This window comes from Argiope bruennichi, chromosome X1 (assembly GCF_947563725.1).
Source record: "Argiope bruennichi chromosome X1, qqArgBrue1.1, whole genome shotgun sequence".
Lineage (NCBI taxonomy): Eukaryota > Metazoa > Arthropoda > Arachnida > Araneae > Araneidae > Argiope > Argiope bruennichi.
Genome location: NC_079162.1, coordinates 53,184,661 through 53,206,174, shown reverse-complemented (window position 1 = coordinate 53,206,174; position 21,514 = coordinate 53,184,661). Strand labels below are relative to the sequence as shown.

Here is a 21,514-nt window from a genome sequence, read left to right as displayed (position 1 = left end):
GGTGGGCAAAGCGGACATTCTTGCACCTATTGTGTTGTTTCCCTAATCAGTCACATGTCATCTATTGTTTAGTTTCGAGCTTTGCAACTGCTGTAGAGATAAGCCGATACTTTTGAGAGAGAAGGCCGTCTCATTTTCTCAGTAGATGTTTAATCCTTATGAAGTGTGTATGTCGTTTTATGTCGGCGAAAAAATCTGTGATGGAACCCATAGCCATTTCAACAAAATTACTCTCTACAAAATAAAGGAAAAGAATGTTTAGTTGTAGATGATTACCCACACCGTCTACACCGAAAAAATAAATTAGAAATGAGCTGGGTATGTGTAAAAGAAAAGACACATCATTGTAAAGGAAATGTAGAGACAAATTTTCAATACGAAGTACTGAAGAAAACTGAACATTCCAGCGTGCCCAACGTTACTGATATCGAAGTTAAAAGGAGATTAGAGACTTGCAGAAAAAGAGTCCGAGAAGAAACATCAGTTCCCGTTCCCCAGATAGTTCAAGAAGAACTTTCAGAATTATATCAGAAAGGTTATGATTTCGTTACTAAAATACCGACATACTCCAATGCCAAGACAGTTTTATGTAAGGAGAGGAGAAAGGCTTTGGGAGCTACCCCAAATCCTCAAAATGCCAACGACATTCAGTTTGCAAACGATACACTTGTGCTTTTTAATGGGGAAAACTTGCTTCGTTTAGACTTGCAAAATGACCAAGATAACAGGATTTTAGTATTTGGAGGAGAAGAATCTCGGTACCTTTTGGAAAATGGAAAGACCTTTTTCTTAGATGGAATATTTAAAAGTTGTCCGAAACAATTTGCTCAAATATATACTATACACGTCGACTTAAAGAGTACAGCAACTGAGACCAACGTTTATCCAGCGCTTTTTGCATTTCTGCCTGATAAGAGACAAGCAACTTACATTGCAATGTTTCAGGAAGTGAAACGTTGGTACCCTAAGTGGAAGCCGGACATTATAAAATTAGATTTTGAAGCAGCAGCCATCAATAATTGTATGTTAGAATTTCCCAGTTCGACTGTTTCGGGTTGTAACTTTCATTTTAATCAATGTTTGTGGCGTAAGATACAAGAAATGGGTCTAGTAAAGGAATATAAAGAGAACGAAGATATAAGAAATGTCTGTAGAATGATTTCTGTATTAGCTTACTAGCCAATGGAACACATAGATGATGCTTGAAGCATTGTATTGGAAAAAGCTTTTAGCATTGATAAACTTACCACATTCATTGATTATTTTGTCGAGCAGTAGATAGACAATCCAAATATACCCATTAAAGTATGGAATGTATATGGACAGTGTCATACGACAAATAATTTTGTTGAAGGGTGGAATTCCAAATTAAATGCAATCACTGGCAGAAACCAGCCTAATGTCCACTTATTAGTTAAAATACTAAAAGAAGAACACATAAAATGTCTTTTAATTTGAAATCCAGAGAATTAGGCGACCCTGCCATAAAAAGGAAAAAAGCATATGTAAAATTGGATGAAAGAATTGAAAACATCCTAAAAGAATTCGAAATATCAAACAATTTAGAAAAATGTCTAAAATCTTTAAGTTTTGTAACTAGGTTGGACTAAATCCAATGGTAAATGATATTTATGCCTTTATAATAAAGGTTAGTTAATATTTATTTACTTGTATTTATTTTTCTTTAATTTACTTGTATCTGTTTCATATATTTTACTTCCAGTATTTATTTTTACTTACATTATTGAAACTAATTAATTTTATGGCAACTGCACCTGTTCTAATATTTATTTGACTCTAAAATACAGTTTTCCACAAAATCCCGGAAATTCGTTCATACCCTTCATTATACTGTTACTTACTATTAAGTTTTAAATATTTCTCTGAAAGTTTTTATTTTTATTATATTCCGCCATGTTTAAAATACATTCGCACTATAATATCTTAAAAATTTAATATAAATAATTAAATTTGATTGGCAAAAAATGTATTTATCCTTGTAATTCGATAATCAAGTGCAAAAACAGAAAACTTCGGTAAAAAAAAAAAAAAAAAAAAAAAAAAAAACGTTATCCCACGTGAAAGACATTTGCCACTTAAAATACTGTTTTAAATAATATTTGTGATTTTTAAAAGTGTTTATTTACTTATTTATCTGCACCCTTTATCTGTTCTAAGATGGGGGGGGGGAATGTGTCCGCTCTAACCACGATCAGTTCCGGAGTGTCTGCTCTTACCATGAAATTTTATGTGTCCACTATCGCCACACCACCCTTTCAGACCACATAGTAGATTTGGTTTCATAGTCACAAAGAAAATAAATTTCTTTTAATATGTTATTTAAAACAATATTGATATCCAAAGAAGGATAGCTTATCAATAAAGGAGCGGGAATAAGTGATGCCTGGGGTAACATGATTTTTTTTGCTTCTAGTCAACATCAGTAACTTTGCAAGTATAAATTGCGACCAGGCCATAATATTATTTCTTCGCCATTTTATCATATTTTTCTTTCAAAAATGGAATGCACTAACGTCTGGTCACCATGGCTGCTGGGGTATCTATTCTATACCCCTTGTCTTTCCGGTCACTACATCTTTGTACCTTATAATCATTCCATGAAATATTAAATGGAAACTTTTAAATGGTCTTAAGATAAGATTTTTTTCTTTTTTAGCACGAAAGCTCACCTTCAAGAATAGTTTCAAGTAGATGTTAAAAAAAAAAAAAAAGTCTTTTCAATTTTTCTTTAAAATTTTCAAAAGTTATAAAAATAATAATTGAAAGTAAAATATCTTTTTTGATTTGTATAAATAAAGTGAAATAAATTGCTCGTTATGAAAATGTATAAAATACATATTAAATATTTTTTATTTAGAAATCATTGCTATTTCATATGATCTCAATTCATATTATCATATCTCAAAATCTATAATTAATAATTGAATTGTTTATCTATAATTTGTAATTTCAAAAAATAAATAAATTTAATGACTATTCATGAGTTGCCCAAATTTTGTTTCTATGAAATTCAAATATTATTACACTACGCTTCCTTTAAGTTTAAAAAAAATATTTTGTGCAGAGCATAAATATTTTTTTTAAAATTCCGGTCGGTGAAATATAATTTTGAAGTTATGTTAATTATGATTTTAGCTTATTTAGAAAAAGGATTAACTTTCATTTCTAATTACTATTTCATATCTTACATAGTTTAATTTGAGTTATCTCCCTATTCCAGAATGTCTAATGGCCAGTCTGGTTTCTAGTACAAAAGGCGAAGGCTGGAAAAGGAAGTCCAAATATAAAAACAAACTAGCACCTTAAGAAATTATATACAGAGTTGTTTTTGTAGTACCAGAACAAATGACGGCTTTGAGAATCTAACACCAGGTCCGGCTGTAAAAGAAAACATGTCGTTGGAGAATAATTATGACCAACAAACAGACTATATTTATAAATCAGCTGGAAATGGCAACATTCCACCATTAAGTGAAAGCATCTTCAAAATTGGCACCAACGTGTCACCCACAGAAAGTATTTTACAAACTCTGAGTACAGGTCCAGCATTGTGGTCAAGAATTTTAGGAGATGCCGAAAGAAATCTTTTAATGTTACAAGGCCCATTTAAACCATTATATAATTAAAATTTTCTTCCAGTGATACTTATCGATATCTTAGAGCAAATTATTATACATGAATTTTCTGAAATGGAGAGCAAATTTTAAAAGACTGGCTAATGTACTTTATTTCACAAAACTACGTTTACTGCTTCTGCTGCCAATTTTTCGGTTATGTGATTAGTTCCTTTCAAATGAGAGTTTTAAAAGTTTAAATACCTCGTCGAAATTTTGAAAGATCCTGAAACTTCCAAAAATCATGTTTAGAAATTAATTAAAGGTTAAAATGTTGTAAAACTGTAGATTCCTCTGCTCAAAGAATTATTAATGCTGAAACAAACCAATGGTACAAAGTGTATATAAAAATTGTAGCAATCATTAAAATGTTTGGTAAAAGTTTTCTGAGTTTTCAAGGTGCAAGCGGCAAATTTTTTGAGTATAATAACGTAAACTTCTTAAAAATAGTTGAGTTACTATTTGAATTTGATCTCATTTTGGAAGAGCATGTTCATAGAATGTTCAAAAAGCCAGGGACTAAAGCTCATGATCTCAGGGAAAATATGCAACGAGATAATAGACCTGCTTCATCAAATTGTGAAATCTCAAATTATTGACGAAATTTAAAAAATCTAAATATTTTCCTATAATTTTAGATTACACTCCTGTCTTTAATAAGGTAGAGCAAATGACTCTTATAATCAGATATGTTTCAATCAACAAATTTTATGCCAATGAAGTTGAAATAAAAATTAATGAAAACATTTTGGACTTCTTTCCAATTGAAAGGTCCACAAGGAAACATGTGCCTGAAATTATAACCGGAGTACTTAATAACTTGAGTTTAAATGTGTGGGTATCGGAAAACAAGAATATGACAACGAATTTAATATGAGGGGCGATAAAGCAGAAGTGCAATCTAGAATTAAATAATTTAATTAATGGGCTTTTGTTCCGTGAAGTATCCTTTCTCTCATTATAGTAGGTAATGATATGGCAAAAGAATCCTCGGAAGCAGTTAATCTCTTCAACATAGTCCAAACATTATCTTCTTTTTTCTCGGCATCTACTTTTATGGGCAATACTTTTAAAGCATGTTCAAGGATTGACTTTGAAATCATTGAGTGACACTAGATGAGTGAGTAGGATAAAGGACTTAAAGCCTTAAAGATTCTATTTGGAAGATGTTTACAATACATTTCTTGCTATTTGTGAAAAGCAAGAAATCGATAATTTAATGAGACGAGTCTCGGATTTATTAAATTGTATTGAACAATTTCAATTTTTACGTTCATTAGTTATTTAGCATAAAATATTAAATTACATTAATCCAATAAGCAAGTTGATGTAAACAAAAGATTTTGATTTAACATCTGCATTTGATTATTTTTTTATAAAAATAAAAAATATTCCATAAAAATTTTCGATCGGATATGTCCTTCGATGAAACTATTACTATTATTGATGCAAAACAACTTGCTAACGAAACTGACGTTGAAGCTGCTTTTGAATCAACAATAACACAATATTGCGTAAAAAAGAAAAACAGAAAAAGTGATGTCTCATAAGAAGCACGAGAAGAACAGATTGGAGATAGACTTTTTTTTTTCTTATTTTACAACTGATTGATCATTAAATGCATTAGATGCAGTGGTATAATTAAAGTGGAGCAATTGGGGCAAATGCCCTGGGTCAGCGTTTCTCAACCTTTCAGTATTCGTGGCCCAGTTTTCAATCATAATTTTTATCTCGCCCCCCCCCCGCTTACAGTAAAAAGTATACAACAATAATGTATATAGAGTATTTTGTATTCTGTTTTTAAATTATTTTTTACTAACTGCCAATATTAATTGGCGATAAACCACATCTGGCATTTTGCAAAGCGGGCAGTGAATAGATGAAGCGAATGAAAGCGGGGAATATTTAAATAAAATAAGTAATGTTTGTGGAAGAGAATAAAGTAATGAGAAAATAAGTAATGTTTGTGGAAGAGAATAAAGTAATGAGAAAATAAGTAATGTTTGTGGAAGAGAATCCACACGACCGATGCCGTCTCGAGCATGCGCAGATGTTTTCTCACAGGAAGAAGGAAAATGTTTGATAACGCAAGTTTCAATTCCAGCCAGTCTCATTCGAGTCGATCCTTCTATCGCTATCGAATATATCGTGAATGTGTATGTTATATATGTTTTCATGTTAATTGCAATTCACCATATTAAATATTTACGGCAGAAGATTTATGCAGATTCATGGATAAATTTTTAATCGGAAGTAAGCGAGCTTCTTTTAGAACTACCAGAACTACTTTTCTGCAAACCAATAGAACTCAAAACAACGGCCCTCGCATTATTTGCTATTTTAAATGATTTTATGAACGAGGCAAACATAGGATGGAAAAATTGCGTCGGAGACATGGGTTCAGTATATTCAGCCTTACTATTTTATTGCGAGGTAAGATGGTTATCATGTGGAAAATTTTTGCAACGTGTTTATGAATTAAGAGAAGAAATCGCCATTTTCCTAGAAGAAGAAAACGTACCGGAGATCGAGAATTTTCACGATGGTTTATTTGTGATGAAATTGAGCTACTTGGTTGACATATTCGAGAAATTAAATAACTTGAATCTTCCACTCCGAGGAGCAAATACACATATGCTGGATACGAGTCATAAAGTTAATGCTTTTTGTGGAAAATTGGAATTTTGGAGCAGAAATAATGTTAATGCTTTTTGTGGAAAATTGGAATTGTGGAGCAGAAATTTAAGGCAAAGAAATCTAACAATGTTTGCAAATGTGGATGATTGTACTAAAACTTAGAAGGCTGAAGATGAACATGTAAAAGTTGTTTTTGTAACCACTGAAAATCATTTAGCCATGCAGGCAAAGAATTTTAAAAAGTATTTTCTTGCTGATGACAAACTGATAGGAAATTACAAGTGAGTTAGGGATCCATTTCATAAGACTCCCGAAGGGCTCTCAATTGATGAGGAAGAAAAATTCATAGACTTCACGACAAGTGGCGAAACTAGAAGACAATTTAGTAATAAATCACTATTTGAATTTTGGGCAGGAGTAGAGGATGATTTTAATTACACTAAAAACAAGGACATTTCTCATTCTATTACCATTTTCAACATCCTACCTTTGGATTTTCTGCTGTGGCTACTTTGAAGACAAATATAGATCTCGGCAGAACTGAGAGTGGCTATTTCTAATATTAAGCCTTCCTTCGAAAAACTTTGCTCTGCAAGATAGGCCCCAGGGAGTCACTAATAATTATTAAATTTGTTTTAATTTAGTATGTCGTTTTACTTTAATAAGTTATTAAATATGTCGAAATGTATTTTGTTTTCTATGTGTATGTGTGCTTTCCTTTCAGTCAGTTAATCAATTTTTTTAAATAATATTTTCTCTTGGATATTCTCGCGCCCCCCTAGGGGGGCGCGCCCCACAGGTTGAGAATCGCTGCCCTGGGTGATGCATAATTGTGGAATAAATTAGTTGCATTAAAAAAATAACTCGTATTCCTTATGCTAAAATAAAACTTCTTATTTTGCTGTCGCAATATATTCAGCTATCTCTATTCAAAATCCCTAAATTCAAATCACTATTTAAGTTCTTTTTGTAAATATCATTTGTCAATGTCAGACAAGCGTTTGAAAATACTTTTTTGATTAATAAATAAACATATGTATTCATAATATAAACGAATGATGCGAATGGTATTAAATAAAACTATACTCAATTTGCACTTATTACAAATACAAATAAGCTTAGAAGGTGATATTTCTATCCATCAAACATTTTATCAATCAGCAGAAAATAAATATATAAATAAAATAAAAGAGTTTAGAAATTGCTACAAACTAAATTGAATGAGAAGAACTTGGAATAAATTTCATTTATTATAAAACTGCCATTTATAACCAAAAAAAAGCCTTTGATGTGATGAAAGATGGTGTAGATAGGATAACAAACTATAAATAGGGCATTTTTTTTCTTTTGTAACTAGAATATATTTATTTCGCTGTAAAAAGGAATCAGAACAACTAAAAAAGAAACCTTGACATATTTTGGTCAATAATATTGGGATTCCATTTGAAAACAATTTTTTCACTTGAGTTTATAGCTTTGTCTTACAAACTAGTGAGTTTGAGAATTTCGTATAAGCAATGCGTAATCTCATTAAACTCTAGAATAAAGGTAAATTTCATAAAAATTCAAAATATTTTATTGTATTGAAGTTTAGAGCTAAATTCTTAGTTTTATGTTTTTTAAAGGCAATATTGTTACAAAATTTTTTCTTCTACAACAAATACTGCCACTCAATTGTAATTACTCAGCGCATTTAATTGTAAGTTTAGCAGCTTGCTTGCTGTCTAATCCTCCAGTTTCTTTACCTGTCGGCGACTCCGACCACTCTCACACACACAACTTCCGCCGATACACACACTTCTTCTCCAGCTTCAGAGGTCTGTCTTTTATAGCTCCGGGAGGCGGGACTAGAAACTTCAGACCAATCAGGGCGTACCTGGGTGTATCTCTGTTATTACTGGATGGATCATGAAACTTCTCGAACTTTCTGGTGTTATCCATTCAGTCGCCAAACTCGCCAAATTCATCGCCAACTCGCCAAACGGTCGCCAAGCTCAGCACGCCGTGCCGGATAGCAAAATTACAGATTTGTTACAATATATTAATTGTCTTCAATTAATTTCAAAGTAATATTTTTGAATTAAAAATGCATTTAAGTTCATTTAATTTCTTTGTTATAAAGCGTAAAAAAGTAAATATTTTAACCAGTTTCCTATTCCTATTCTTTATATTTTCAATGATTGTAGCGTTGATTGTTAAGTTTTTTTTAGGCCTAATTCGATGAAAAAAAAGTTTCCAAATATTTGAAGTATATTTTCTTTAATAACAACGTATCTCAAAAGTTCTCGTGAAAATTTAGCCTATTAAATTTTCTACTCAATATTTTTTTTTTAATGAATTCAAAACTAATACTCAGTTTCAATTTTATATTATCAACTGTTGACTCTAATTTGATTTCAAAAATATTTAATGTTAATTATTTTTAATAATGTGCTCTTGAACTGGATTTCTACATTCTTCAATTCCATATATAATCATTTTTAAAATTAAAATCAAAGTTATTATCAGTGTTTTGTTAAAAAAGAGTTTCACAATTTCAGTTTTCTACAAATGTTCCTTCATTTAAATTTCATTTCCTTGCATTAAATTGATACGTTTCTAATTTTAAATCTAAAAAAAAAAAAAAAAAAAAAAAAAAAAAAAAAACGTCATGATATGATATTATAATTTTTTTGAGAATGGATAATTTGTAAATCATATATAACATGTTGTTTAATCAATATCTTTTCCAATATTTATTAATGTTTTTAAAATACTCAAGCAAAACGGCATAAATAAGCCCTAAATGAAATAAACTGTTGATGTTGTAGGCTATTATAATATATATATTATGATACTTGGGTAAGCATTTACAAACATGAATTAAGCATACAAATTTATAATCACAGCCAATTCATCAATCAAATTAATTGATTTAATTTCTTAATGTTAACTTCAATTTAGTTATTAAACTTATTTAATTTTTGCGTCACTGAAGGCAGAAATTGCTTTATAAGACAAAGAAATATATTGGAAAATACGAAAAATAGCAGTTCATAAAAATGTATTATTATTTGATCTAAAATGGATGTATAAATACAATTAAAGTGCATTAGATGTTTTGAAGTTAATAATTTAGGTCCTTATATTTAATTGTTGAAAACGTTTTAGATAGAATAACATTTAAAAAAATATAAGGTTTAATTAAGATTATTTCTTATTTTAGCCTAGTATGAATTTAATTTAAATTATAACAATTGTATATTACATAACTAATTATATAAGTGACCTTTTTCTTCAAGAACAAATACGCCCCGATTAAACTTGAAGATTTAGATAAAAGCATAATATTAAAACTTCACAGAAATTTATGCAAAAACGTTTTCAGCTAAAACTGAAATATGTCTATATGAAAGAAAAAATATTTAATAAAATAATATAATAAGTATATAGTACATATTTTACAAAATTGTAACACTAAATGAACGAACAAATTACGGTCTACTCCCGAGTATCCGGTTCATGACTACCCGACTTCCGTACTACCGGCCTAGTTTTCTTTGATCGTAATTAAATCAGGAAGGCAAGACGTTGCATTGGCAACATTGCCAAGGCATTGAAAGCGGGCTAAAAAGTAGTAATCGATTAAGGACTTTTTCAGAAACTAAAAGTTGAAAGTTTTGACTCATATCTTAGGGTTACTTTTTAATTATTATTATTTTAGTTTTTAGATTCTGTGTAAGCATTTATCAATGAAAAATAAAATCAGTTTGAGTCAATTTTCTTAAGAATTAAGACTACAATTTACGTTAATATTTTGTTTATGTTTCCTGCATTTTAGTGAGACATTGCAGAATTTATGTTAAAATGTGAACCATTTATATCTTTTAACTTATTTTTTCTCTGATGAATTCTTGAAATGTGCAGTGCAGAGCCACCTATTTTAACTCGACACATTACAGGCAACTGCTTCTACTATTCACCTTGTTTTTCCTATGATTCTTGACTGCATACCTCAAAATACTTTGAAACAAAATTTTATTCTGTTCTTGTGAATGGTATGATAGTTATGGTCTCATATATCGGATAATATTTTAATAATCATCCTGTATAACTATATAATGGAACATTTAACACAGACGGCGTTTTCGAAAGTTTTTAATGAAATTTTTGCCTTTTTTGTTTAGGAAATATTTGTTTGTTAATTTCTTAAAAAAAAAAAAAGATTTAAATAAGATATTCGAACAATTTTTTTTGAGTAAAAATTTTTGATGTATTTGAAAAATAAAAATTTGGTAACCATTCTACTGATCTCGTCACGGCTGGATTAAATTTGTTGCGATTTACTAGAGCTGATGTTTTTGAGGGCTACTTTGAAATAATCACATATAATGTACATTTATTACAATTTAAAATTTAACTTAAAAATCCATTTAAATCTAAATGGATTTTTTTAATCTGATGCTCTCAATTAGCCAACTTTTTTTTTTTTTTTTAAATTCATGGAAACAGAAAATTGAAAATTCTGAGTACAAGAGCAAAAGCAAACATAAATGTTGGGATTGCTGAGAAAATATTTCAAATATAATTAGGATTATTTACTAAATGAAATCTAAATAAATAAAAAGAAGATCTTTATGACTTTTCGGAATAAATAAATGTTTTTATAAATTAATTATCATGATCATTGAGCATATAATCTCCCAAACATATAAAGAAGAATACATCCAAAAATCATTAAATTTCTGAAGAATATGAAATTTAGAAATCTTTTAAACATAAGAATAAGGGGCTGGAATTTAAAATATTTGATCACATTCGGGGGCAATCTCATCAGTACGATCTGTCAAATTTTGAGGTAAAGTCAAATCAGAATTTGATTTAGAAACAGGAACAACTACAACCGTTAACACATATGCTTTAATATATTCAGCAAATACATCAGATACAAAATAAATATGGATGGGATATTTTTAATCATACTATTCTTAATCTGATCCAATCCAGGTGGCTCATTCGGTTTCAACGTTTACATAAATCTCCGTTGGCCTAACAGTCTTCATGTAAGTTCTGTGATGAAAAGAAGCTTTTTAACTCCTCCGTTATTGACCTTGACAAGAGGGGAACATTGAGGCACGCGTCACAGTGCGGTTCAAACTAGTTCTGCAGATTATCGGCCAAAACTACCGCTTTTTTCAATTAAAGACTGAGGGAGGAAACGTCCCTCCCCTTTGAAAGGCGGGAAGGGGAGAATGGTTTTCTGACAATTGAGGAGCGTTTCCACAACTCACGTGACTCATGTGTTGGAAATTCTAGTAAATGGGCTCGCTGCTGCTCCGAACAACCTTCTTTTAACCCTTCCACTTCATACTGAATTTTTTGAAGTTAAATTTCGAATCATGGTCAGTTTGGTTAGTACACGAAAATTGAATGACAGAATGAGAAGTTTAAAAAGTTCTGCTAATTTATATTTTGATATTCTGCAAGAGTTTCGAAATCGAATCGAAGTGGAAAATACTACCATTACAATTAAGATTGTATTTGTGGGCAAGATGAAACAGTTCGGATGGCATGCAAAGGTAGAATAAAATAGTGAGAGGTTTAAATTGCGACGCTGATGAACAAAACTATAGAATAAACAAAATGAATAATTACTTTTCGAATTCTTCAAGGTACAGGTATAAATTCAGCTGCCAGCAAAAATTCTCTTAATTTTTTTTAAAGAGGCATTTTTAAAAATTTTACCGAAGAGATTGATTTTAGTTAATGAAAATTACTAAATGAAATTGGTTTGTCTAATGTAATAAAAATTTGCAAAATGAAATATATAAAATTTTAAAAATTCCCAGAGAACTGAAACTTGCAGATGCATGGAAATTTGTTTCATTAAAATACGATCAGACAAAATGCTGAGTTGCAATAATGCACGAAGACCTGCTAACAAATTGATAGTTTAAAAAAACCATACCGAAGATACTGCGGCGTAATGAATTGATGTTCTAATTTATTTCCGAGTTGTCAACGTCACTCGATCGAATCTTGTTGCCAGTAAGAATTCTTTATTTCATTTATTCAAAAAATTAATGTTTCCTCAAATTACAATGAAACCTTTCCAATAACTTTGCTAAATGAAATTAAAGTTCGCGAAAAGAAATGTATATTATTATGCATTTGGACTGAATGTCCTATTTGGATGGTATATGAATACTGAATGAAAAATTGAAATGATTAATGAATCCTGCTTTTTGAAGAGCGCAATGTTTAGAATTGTATGTTTCGGTATTTGCTTTAATTTCTGGAGCAACGTTATTATATTAAATAAGTGCCATTTTATGCAGTATTTCTTAGATCATTTATATTCCACAATGTCATTTCTCAAGGCTTAAAGAAATTTAATCTCTACTTGCGAAAACAATGGAATACACTTAAGACCTAAAAATTTGCTAATGAATTCCCCATGTGATTTGATAGAAATTATTTTTAATTAAATGTTTTTTCCCTTAGTTTTGGTGATATAGATTTAAATATATTCAAATAAAATTTCCGATGTGATATAATACTTTCTTTATAATTTTCGTGTAATTCGTGGCGTTTTTTCAAAGTAAATGGCGGTATCATTGATATTTGTAGGAAATATTCTTCACTTAAATTAATTTGTAAAATTAAATGCCATGATATTCTAATTAAAATGTCATTTAAATTTTTAAAATAAAAGCAATGAGATTATAATTGTTTTCTCCACGTAATTAAAACTAATGTGATTTATACTAGTATACCTGAGTTTTATTGTAGTCTGTTTTTAACATTTTTTGTCATTATATAATTAATTAGAATATTTCAAGCTTTTCTACAATTTTTTGCCAGTTTGGTAAAATATTTATCCACTTTTTTTTTTTTTTTTGATAATTTAAAACTGCAACTTTTTATGATAAACAAACACGCGCACTCACAAAAAAGAAAAAAAATCAAAATTAAGTAACTTTAAATAATTTTTTCTAACATCGTTTGCATCAGTTTGGCTACGAATCGTTTAAGAAAAAGCAGTTTGTTTATTTTGTTTCAGAATCATGACAGATACTCAGCCTTAATGGTATCTTGTAAATTTTTACTGATGACTATATAAGTGAAAATTATTGCTTGTAATGCAGAGATTTATCAGAACAAAATGGAAAAATAATTTTAATTGTTAATTTCTAAGTCATGGATAAGAGAATAAATAAAATTAAGTTGCTGCTGTTTCCGCTGTATATTCAACATTTATAATAAATAAATTTAATTTTGAGAATAATAAAAATTGTTTTAAAAATAAGTAAATAAAATTTTTAATTAAAAAAAATTAAAAAGGAAGGAACCGAAATATTCTATAATTATATAATATTAGTTATATTACCGAGTCACAAAAATATGGGAGTTGTGTCTCAAGATAGTTTTCATCCATTTATATTAAGAGTAGAATAAAAATATAAGAATAGAATAGATAGTAGAGACTTCTTGTATCTTCAATAAATTCAATTCATTTTCTTTCTTAAGTAAGAAATGAGGATAATTTCTTAAATTTATTTAAATGTTTCATAAAATCAGAATGATGGTTCCTTATTTGATTTCATTTTATATTCTTAAGCTTCAGTATTCCAGAGACGATTTAAGACAACAGCTGTAATTTGTTTTCAAACAATGTGCATTTAACTAAGGTTTTTAAAAATAATTTTTTGGGAGCCATGCTAATTTGCACTTTTCTTTTATAAATTTCTCATGAAACAATTATACATAGCTTAACTATAGAAGAAATATTATTCTTTTAAATTTGCGTTATATCTTAACAACTATTTTTGATGTTTTTTACTATATAAAACTTGCAGACGCATTTCTTACTTTGTTTCTTAAAAGATAAAAAACACACATGTACATATTTCTTGATTTTATTTGAATACTTCAGAAAGTAAAGGAGGTTGGGATTTATTTCATTTCAAGTATTATGCTTTTTCTTTTAATATTGTTGGTTGCAGTTTAAGAAACAAGTTGTTATTTACTTTCAAAAGTTGTTAATCCGATTGCCTCCACTCTTAAAAAGTTATTAATAGTTTTTCAAACAAATTAATATAATTTTATAATATTTATTGTGATATAAAATGGACTATGAATGAAATATATTGCATTTTTTTATGTGTATATTAATATTATCTTTAGTTTTTCTTAAATCATTTTCAAATTTCATGTGATTAATCAAATATGAGCTTCAGAAAAAAATAATTATACTAAAGTGTTAGATCTACCTTACATCATAATAAATATATTTCAGTTTTTAGTTTTGAAATTTTATTTACTGTCCAAAACCTAAGAATAAATATTTCATTTTGTCTGCTGTGAAATAAGGAGTTTGTAAGCATTTCGCAGTTTTATGTCAGAGCTTTCCGAAATTACAGTTGTTGATACTCGCTCCATCTCTTTAAATACGGTCTTTAGGTTTAGCATTTCTGGAAGCAGTTTAAGAATACAGCTGTCGTTTGTTTTTGAATATTATGTATCCAAACATATAATATAGTCTTTAAACTTTGGGGGAATTTTTACGTGAATTTATGTATTTTTATTATTATTAAAATCAACGTAAAAATGAATCTACATAAAATGATATACAATTTTAATCTGTTGAATTGTCTACATTAAATTCAACATTACATCGAAGTGCTTAAATAGACATTCACCCTCCCATTTTAAATTTTCAGATTACTTTCTTGGATAATATGCAACACATTTCAATAAAAAATATATACTCTTATTATTGTTAAAATGAAAATAAAATTCCATGCGCATTGAATTATATCCACGTTTCCTCTTTTAATAAATAGTTAAAATCAGATTTAAAGATGCATTCAGTTTTCAGTTGCATTCATCAAATTTTTTTCAAAACTGTGCAACTACGTCTAATTGTCAAAATTATACAGGTAGAACAAACTTGTATGAAATAGGATGTTGCTTCGTTAATATCTGTTTCTCATACAAGAAATAATTTTGTTTTTACTTGTATTGAATATTAATTTATATTTGTATCTTCCGTCATACAATGCAAGTTTAGTATTTTTTAAAGACATAATTAAAAAAATAGGGTTTTTTTTTTCAGAGTTTGTCTTAAAATTCAGAACTCGAATTGGAAAAATTTCTGCATCCTGCATTTCAGATTTTTAAAAAAAATTTAGGGATTCCTAATGCCAAAGTTGTTTCAATATTTCTTTTATATTTCATCGAATGTTAGTATGCATGAATTTCTTGAACAATCAATCAATGTTTTACAATAAGGTACTTACTTTCACAATTTGCATTCCCTATTTTAATTAATTGTTTAATATTCTTTTTGCTGAAAGAGTCGTTTTTCAAGTCGGTTATTTTCAGCAAGGCATTTCTAATAAGTTCTTTTCTCCTTCAGATGTTTTATAAACAATACTTTCTATTTTTACTATTTAAAATAACAATTTAATTATATTGAATTAAAATTCATATGTTGTTAGATCAGACATTATCTATTCACTTTAATTTATAACTAAACAATTACTTTCCAAGACTTTTCGGTATTTGGTATCTTAAACGAGCAATTGGATATATTATGGTACTTATCTGTAGCACATCACGATACACACTTGAATATCTACTAAATTATCTTTAAATTAAATTTAAAAAATATGTATAAGATAAATTGTATTTTTTTCTGCATGGTATAATCAAACATAAATTATTCTTTTGTTCGTTTGCAAAGATAAAAGCAGGCAATTTTACTGTTTAAAATGCTAAAAGTTTCTATTTTAAAATATTTGGTATTTTTTTAAAAAATTTATTGTATGACAAGTGAATTATTTAAAAGAAGAAAGATAAACAAAAATTATACGCAATGAAAATTATAATTGGGTTTACATGCCGGGCATTTTTATTAAAATGAAGTACATTTTATGCTTTACTGTTTAATTTTTTCGAGTCACATATGGCAAATCAAAATTTTTGGAAAATAGCACCAAATAAAAATGGCTACAAGAGAATAAATTGATGCATATTTTAAATGTCTCCTGCCACCATTGAATATCTTGAATTTATCCACATCAGTAAAAATAATAGAATCTATCGAAAATCTTCTCATCCCTTTGGTTGTCGTCACTTTCAAATATTTTCTCCATTCTTGCTATTTCGGCGAGAAGTGTCCTACAAACACAAATAGAAATTAATTTTGATAATACTCCCACAAATACATGTAGATAATTATTTAGATATTCGAAAATTTTTTAAAATATATTTTCTAATTGAAAAAGAAAGAAAATCTGATCACTTATCAAAAAGAAATTCTATGTATTTTTTTTCCATTTTCTTCTTCGTGTTTAGTTTGGAACAGATTTAAATGCATTAAAAAAATAAATAAGTCAATTCTTTATATTTGAGAATAAGAAAAAAAAAATCTGCAGAGTTTCACTTTACTTCCATATATTAATTAACTGATTCTAACCAATTTTGAAATTATTATATTTACAATAAAATGTTGTGAAGCACTTTTTAAAAACTTGTTTCACTTTGAAATTATCGAATTCCCACAATTTTTGTTTACTCTCTTTCATGTCTCTCGCTTTTTGATACTTTTCTTCCTTTTTATTTCATGTTACTCTCTTTTAGTCACTTATTTTTCTTCTAATTTCAATACCTTTTACTATCATAAGTAAAAAAAAAAATATTCGATAAGTTTGATAACAAAATTCAGTTGATGAAACTCGTACTTTATTTTAGTTCAAAATAATAATGAATTTTTTCAGGAAGTTTTTTAACTCTTTCTCAAATTCTTTCAATAAAATAGAAGTAATTCCAAATCATTTTGAATTCTTGCATCTACAAAGTTAATGCATCAATTAAAAACATATTACTCAATGCATCAGATATTTTTTTTTTATTTACAACTATAATATAATTGTTATTAATTTTAACGAAGTGGCAAAATTTAAAAGTTCTGACACACTTTTATAGAACTATAAAAATCCTTCAGATAAATGCTAATTTAATAAACTATTTAAAATTCGAGTTTACAAAGCCCCAATTCACTGCACTACTTCATTTATATTGCCATTCTTTTTTTTTAAGACATTACATTAAAAGGAGAATTGAAAGGACATACATCAACAACTGATGAAATAAGCTTTAATACAATATTGTTTCGGAACTTTCTCTATTAAGTCTGTAGAGTCAACGGGTTCGCTTATAGTAGGTGTATGGTGTAATAAAATCAACAGGCCTCACTATCTCCTCGCTTTAGATGTATCCAACTGCCGCCTCACTATTTTATGACTGACTACTCCATACATAACGCGATGCTGCTTCTATAATAAACTCCAAGATTTCTCACACAGCTTTCTCACCAATCGCTTGAGCTCCACTCAATGTTTGCGCTTCGCTGGACTAACCCAAATAATTCGCCGTCGATTCGCTATTCAATTGTATACCAAATATGCGACTGTCTTCAGCTGGCCTTTTATAATTTCCAGGAGAAGGGCAGAGAGGATTTTCGAACAATAAAACATATCTCAGCTCCTGTTGGTTCTATCGCCAAAATTCTTAAAGATTCTAGTATCATCTATTTTGTTGCCAAATTCGCCGCCAAGCCCAATGGTCACTGCTCCAGCATCCAATAAGCATTCAATAGAGCTGATCGTAAAACGGTCTTTCCTACGATGGAACCAACTGTGCTGGGAAGCAACATTGCAGATTCGTAACAATACGCATACTAAATAGCGTATGTAGAAGGTCAGAATTATCATGCCACTACTTGTATTATAGTTACATTTGAGTCCTGTACTGAAGGCACATGTACTCGGTTGCAAGATTGAGAGGGGTGGGGGTTTCGGCTGCAAGTTGCAAAGGAATTGCAAAGATTCAGTTGAGGCTGGCAACCAATACCAGATTTCGAAACTGAATATCATAGTTTGGAATGCTGATATCAATTCCTATAAGGAATGGACATTATCTGTATTAGATACTGATTTTCTGTCTCGCCCCTTCCCTAACTAAATAATTTGATCGAGTTGTATGCACTGTCAGATTTTACCTATTGTTTAATCGACTGAGGAGTTCATACACGCAAGTAATTCATAAAATAATCGTGAGCTCGTTTATCTATGCAAGCACACTTAAGTAAGTGCAAAAGACCCTCGGAATGATGTTTCTTTATATAGCTCAACAGTTTGGTTTTTCTTAAACTTCATTTAATTAATATCCAGTTAACATTTTCTTTTTTTTTACCTTTCAATCCTTACATTAATGTAAGAACATTAATTTTTAATGCCTATAAAATGTTTTAATAATTTAAATGAAAGTCAGAATGGAAAAGCATGAAAAATTACTTGTATTTTTTGTAGTCAAATGCTCCGTATCTTATATTTTTAATTACTGCCAACGAATAATTTGTAAGATTAATTCACTCGAGGATTTTACAATTGCACCAGTTTAAAGGGCAATGGGAAATTTTTCACTTTTTAAAAACTTTGAATAACATGTCAACTGTACTTCTTATTTAAAGTTTTATTGAACTATTTTTATATTTAAAGTGCTGTACAGGCTTCTTTTTAAAATCACCAACTTACCTATTGGATTTTTTTAAGTTGTTAATTTTTAAAAAAATACAATTACTGTCACTATTTATTAAAATTACGGACTATCTATTTGTCACCTATGGATTATTTATTAAAGCTATTAAATGCTAAAAATAAACGTGTATTTCTAAATTAAATATAAAAGTTGCTTCCTTTATTTGCTGCACTTATTTTTAAGATCCAGTTTTTCTTTTTATTCGTATTTTTGAAATAATTGAAATTCCATTGTTGTCTCTTTAGCTTTATTAAACGTTTCTGAATTTGTTCAATAATCAGTTTATATGAATTTTCAGTAGAAAAGTACTTTGTGGCACAGGTGATTCAAACTTCATGATGACCTCCAAATTGAACCTGTTTCGGAATTTATCAAAAGAACATCAATTCAGTTCTTCGAAAAATTACCCCAGATTCGTAATGAGTTACTTCAGATGCCAGCATATGATCCGACTGTGCCCAGCTCTAGGAAAAAACCTACGGTTGCAATTGACAATTTCTACATAAATTTCCCGTCAGTAAAAAGACTGAGAATTCATTAACTCTGTTACCAATCTGGTGAATTAAAATATCTCAAAATTTTTCCTGTTTCATCCTCAGATAGCTAAGATGAGCTACACTCGTGAAATTTCTGGAATTGCCTCCCTTACATTGCTCTTAACATTCAATAATTTTAGGAAATCGCTTATTTTTACATATATACTTCAGCATGCTTCGTATATTTCTTGTTAAGATCTATCTATAAGATTCTCTATCTACGCTTTATCGCATATTGAACATTGTGTAGAAAATAATAGTTATTCAATAACTCTAACAAAAAATAAAAATAAATCAACTACTTTTTATTATTATTACACAAGGGATATATAAACTCTTAAAATACATTAATAATGAGAATTGCAGATATGGCATTAAACTTATTGAATTCAAAACATTTTAATTTCCAAAAATATTTTTAAAACTAATTAAAATTACGTAATCAGGATTGACACTCAAACCTAGAAAAAAATTCCTGTTTTTTTCCTGTGTGTATATTCAAGATATGAGGAAATGCACAAATAGTACTCATGTGCTAGTTGTAATGGAATATTGTTTTAAGGAGTGGAAAAAGCAAGGAAAAGAAGCAACAATTTAGCATTATTCGAAATAATAGCGTATTAAAAGAAGGTTCATATTTACATACAGAAAAAGAAAGCAATTTATTTTCAATTATTACCTAGAATATAGCAAGACAAAATTTATATACTAAAGGGAGATGTATTACCTCTCATACTCTTTAATTGTAAGCCACACAAAATGAAGGACTCGGGTGAAATAAAACACAAAACATTTTTGTTATCATGATACAAATCATTTAATGATTACTCAACAAAAAACATTACAAAGCAAGATTACTTTTTATTTATTTATTTCTTTTTGTTAATTCAGGTATCTGGGCATCAATTTCTGCAAATTCTTCAGATTTTTCAGCCATCACTTTCATGGAGCTAATGGTCCTAATCCATAACAAATAAGGTACGACATTTCTGTACGACCTAACTTACATTTTTTAGCTATTTCACTTTCAGTAAACATATGTGAAAATATTTTCGATATATCATTGAATGAATTAAAGGACGAATGTGATGCAACAAGTTTTAATACCCATAAAAATTTAACCTTGAATGATTGTTCTTGGACTAAAAAGTTCGAAATCGGTTTGTTTTCGGATATTAAATCTGACGTTTTCGGATTTGACGTGTTATTTCTCCTAGATACTAAGTCCAGCATCAATGATGACTCTTTTGAACTGGCACGCAGTCTTGTGTGTTTTCCTTTTTTGGAATGGTTAGTAAAGTGTCTGTTTTTTCATATTACTTAGGCTTATTATCTTCTTACAAAGCGAGCAGTACGCAACAAATTGATTTTGTGGAACTTTCCGAACCTATTTAACAAAATAATGATTGTATTTTTTTTATCCGTCCAATTCATATTAAATACGGATTTTGAGCATTTCATTGATTTAAAATATTCTCTAATCTACTTTAATAAGCGCACAGTTTTTCGTTAAACAAACCATTCTATAAACTCAAGTATGGTAGACTAAACACCACCGCACTGCTTCGACAGATTGAATATTGCTAATCCCGCCATAGAAATGTATTCTATTCTTTAGCGCAGATGCAGAAGTATTCTCATTAGCGGTATGCCGCGTATGCTCATTAGATGAAATTCGGAAATCTCATGGAAAAAAAACAACTGTATCGCAAATCAATTATCAATATAGAAAAAAGGGAAGAGAATTGGAAAGGTGCGAGTTTCCGCATTACACAATCGTATATGGTATTATTTTGTTTTTAGGATCTATAATTACGATCTTTTATTCTTGAAGTATTTATTGATCGGCATTTTTTAGATGGGAAAAAAATAACTAAGGAACTTAACATCCCCTGTATTTTACATGTTTTTATGAAAATTTTCAAATTCCCCAGCATTTTTCCTGTTTTTAGACGATTTTTTAAATTCTCTATGTTTTTCCGGTGACGTGGTAACCATGATAATATAATAATTATAAAACATATTTATTATTATTTAAAAAACAGTATGCAAATGTTGAGAGTTAAATTATTTTAAATTTAGAACAGGCCTCATGGATTCAAGTAAATTTAGACAATCCTT

General features: G+C 29.1%; 1 protein-coding gene across 1 annotated transcript; it reads left to right on the top strand.

Moving 5' to 3' along the window:
* The first annotated feature begins 309 nt into the window (after window positions 1-309).
* On the top strand, window positions 310-1,179 carry LOC129959222 (uncharacterized). The gene has a single exon (XM_056072046.1). The coding sequence runs from the start codon at window positions 310-312 to the stop codon at window positions 1,177-1,179; it is 870 nt and encodes a 289-aa protein (XP_055928021.1).
* The last annotated feature ends 20,335 nt before the right edge of the window (window positions 1,180-21,514 follow it).